The sequence below is a fragment of the Raphanus sativus genome, unplaced genomic scaffold (genome assembly GCF_000801105.2).
Source record: "Raphanus sativus cultivar WK10039 unplaced genomic scaffold, ASM80110v3 Scaffold4469, whole genome shotgun sequence".
NCBI classification, from domain to species: Eukaryota; Viridiplantae; Streptophyta; class Magnoliopsida; order Brassicales; family Brassicaceae; genus Raphanus; species Raphanus sativus.
Window position 1 is genome coordinate 1 of NW_026619771.1, and position 3,870 is coordinate 3,870.

Genomic DNA, 3,870 nt, shown 5'->3' on the forward strand with positions numbered 1-3,870 from the left:
TCTGAAAAATGATCCATACTTGAAATCGAATATTACTAATAATAATATGTAAATAACTCTTTTATGTGGTTTTAATTTTTAGACATTACTAATAAATAATGAAAAAATAACTACATGTGTTCCCAAAAAAAATAACTATATAACATAGCTTTCAAAAATATTGTATTCTAAATTTATTAAATAGATACCTAAATTTGTTACTAACAAATAATGAAAAGTATAAGTATGTAGTTAGTATATTGTTACTAATTGACTTATAGATACCTAAATTTTGTATGCATTTTTCAAAAAATAAAATAAATTGTATGCGTTAGATTAGAATAGTGTCTGTGTCAATGAATTAATGTTGGCCTGAGTTTCACTGAGATAGCATGTTTCAAATAGGCGTTCGCTTTTTTCAAATGGGCTTTTGCTTCAAGTTAAAAAAAAAGTAATGCGGACAATTTGAAAAGTCACTTGTTTATTATTAGACAAAACGACTGTGTATTTATGCCAGTGGCAATAACTCGTAAATATTAAGGAAAAATTAGGGTTAAATACAAAATGTACTTCAATTTTAATAGATTAGATATTCACTACAAGTGTTCTAATTCTCTTGAAATCTGAAATATTCTTTTTTCAATGTTTCCATTCACCATAAACCAAATTGTAATGAAATAATTTGTCTTTATAATTTTTTTTCTTTTTCTTCAACTATTATCCAAATTTGATTTGATTTTCTATGCATTTAGAAATTATAATATGAAACCATTGGTTTGACATCATGACTGACTGTCTAAAATTCATATAACATGAAACCAAACAAATAATAATAATTTTTGTTTATCACTGAAAAATCTAAAATTCTCAAGCATTTTAACCAAATAAATAGAATAAATATTGATTTAGAATGGTTGTTATATTTTAATAGATTAAAAACCAAAAAAACAAACCTAAAACTAGGGATGTTCAATCCGGTAAAACCGAGCCAATTAGAACCGAACCCAATCGAAATAGAGAAAGTGGTTTGGATTTGGTAGTACCGAATATACCAAATGGATTTTATTTTTAAGAAACCGAGGTATATGGATATGGTTTAGTATATAAACCGATTAAACCGAATAAAACAATCAATTAAAATATAGTAATATGATTATATGTAAATTATATAATATAAGAAATAATATATATATTATTTATTTTATTGATATGATCTTATCAAACTAAACATAGCATATTAATATTTGTGCTAGTATTTACTTATTTAATAATATTATAGATTTATAATTTTCTTATTTCATTCTAAAAAACTATTTTAATTAATTTAATATGTTTACTATTATTTAAATAGTAAAATAAAATATTAAAAACTATATTTTAAATCTGAAATACTTTCATGTTATATTAAAGCCGATATCTATTCATATAAAATAAAATTTCTGAAATATTAAAGTTTAAAGATAAATATATTTGTGGGTCTTTGGTATAAAACCAAATAAACCGAAAACCGACGGTATATATACCGAACCAAACCAAAGTAAATATGGTTTAAATTATTTATAAACCAAAATACCAAAAAACGAAAAAATACAAACCAAAATCGAAATAAAACCGAACTGCTATCCGGCTTGAACATCCCTACCCGAAACTAAAAAGATATCCAGATTAAACATACCTAATATATTCTTATCATAAAAATAATGAAATTCATAATCTCATTTCGCGCATGGCGCGGATTAGGTTATTACCTAGTATATAAGATATGTGACAAGGCGTGTAAAAAATGTCTCTGCTTTTCATCCAAAAAACAATGTAAAGAAAATAAATTAAACATGAGGATCAGATACAAACAAAATTTATTTTCGAACATGAAACATCAAACACAATCTTATTTACATCCAAAAAGGTTGTAGAAACAAATTAAACATAAGGATCATATACAAACAAAATTTACTTTCGAGAGTACATGCCAAACATGAAACACCAAATACAATCTTATTAAACATCCTAAAAGGATGTACAAAAAAAAGGAAATTAAACATGAGGATTAGATAAGAGGGGTAAAAGACAAAGAGGCGAATTGAGAGGCATATATGAAGGAAAATGATGGAATATTCCCGAACCGATATGGTAAACACCAAGGCCATATCCTATGTAATATATTGAGTTAGGCTTAAGTCTATGATACTTGCTTGCCTCCACACAAAACGTTTCATTAGTACCAAAAAATATGCAGAGATCTCCAATGTCTTTAGTGTATCTAGCAGTAATTTCTCCATCTTTCACCTTTTTATCTAGCAGAAACACCATGAATCTCTTGGTTTTTTTTAATATAGTCTCGTTGTCGTCATATGTCTCCACGTACCTGCACGAATGTTGTTAGTTATATTGGAGTATGATTCCTAGATAACTTAGGAATAATACTCCAATATTGGAGTATGATTCCTAGATAACTTAGGAATCATACTCCAATAAGTTATTGTCTTTAATTAGTTAATTTAGTTATTCAAACTATAAGCAGTACCGTCTCACTATGAAACATTTGCCACAAGACGACTCAACCATGTGCTCACTCTTGCAGCACAAAGCCAACAACTCCCACTCGGATTGTGGTATTTTTGGCAGGTTTCTCAGGTTCAAAATCGTATACCTTCTCTTCATGTTGACGTCAAAAGAAAGCAAGTAACTTGCTCCTGTTATAACAAGGAACAACATTTGGTTTCTTGGGGAATATATGGCATCACATAAGTCTACATGGTATCCTTCAATATCCATTTGTGTCCATTGTGAGACCCAATTAGGCCTACAGTAGTAGAGGTCATTGCCTAAGAACTTGACGAACACTACATAACCATCATCTTGGTCAGGAGGAGAAGATATAGAGACATTTACGATTGCAGTGGATCGAAGACGCAAAGGATCAGAAAGTGAAGGAAGAGAAATGACTCTACATGTCGCTAGATTGAACACATTGCTTAGATAGACAGTTCCATCATGTTTGCTCATAAAAGCTGTCCAGCCACATGAGCTTCCGATTACTCGTGACCCTTCATACAACAACTTTGGAAATGTCTTGTGTGTAACGTCGATGATCTCTTCCTTTCTCAGATCAAGTAACTTGAAGTTCATAACGATTTTTTCCGCTTCTAAAGAAGACTCTCCCACTTCGTCACCTTCAAGTATCATAAAAGGGGTTTGCTTCTGTGGAGATGAAGAAAAGACGAAGCGAGTCTTGTGATCTTCTTCTCCTTCTTCTTCAACCTGAAACTAGAGAATCATCACAAGGAAACATAGCACAACACTTTGGATTCTATCAATAGTGACAAGTAAAAATCTTACAAAGAGTTCTGCAAAGTGATTGAAAAGAAGAGACATTGTTGTCCAAGAAGCAACTCCAAACTCGTCCAAGTTCCAACCCATTGTAATCTCATATATATATACGTGTTTTCCAAGCAAAATATCAAATAATAGCAAAAAAATCTAAATAAAACTTAAAAAGTGAAAAAAATCTTTATATTTCGATTTTCTTACCATTTGACTAAACAAAACAGCAACTCATATATTTTTAATGATTGTGTCATAAATAATTTAGCTAATCAGTATATTTGTAACCATTTTTTTAGAAATAGGTATATTAAAAATAAAGATTTGCAAATCATTAATACATAATTTCCCATTTATTATCTGGCTGTTAGCAAAATAGATATATTCATTATTAAAATGTTGTAACTGAAAATATGAAGATTGCAATTGAAAATTTGAGATAGAAGCTCGAATAAAATTAAACTGATGTGAATCTAATGCGATGATTTTTGTACTGTATTATATATCAAATAAAAGATGAATAAGAAATGATGAATGAGAACATCACATCTATTTGTTTTTCCATGA

At 29.0% G+C, this 3,870-nt stretch overlaps 1 protein-coding gene across 1 annotated transcript; it reads right to left on the reverse strand.

Annotated features, from left to right (window-relative positions):
- Positions 1-2,013: 2,013 nt before the first annotated feature.
- Positions 2,014-3,399, reverse strand: LOC108832648 (uncharacterized). Its single transcript, XM_018606115.1, has 3 exons — positions 3,319-3,399; positions 2,504-3,240; positions 2,014-2,344 (listed from the first exon to the last, which is right to left on the reverse strand). The coding sequence occupies exons 1-3, from the start codon at positions 3,397-3,399 to the stop codon at positions 2,014-2,016; spliced, it is 1,149 nt and encodes a 382-aa protein (XP_018461617.1).
- Positions 3,400-3,870: the final 471 nt, after the last annotated feature.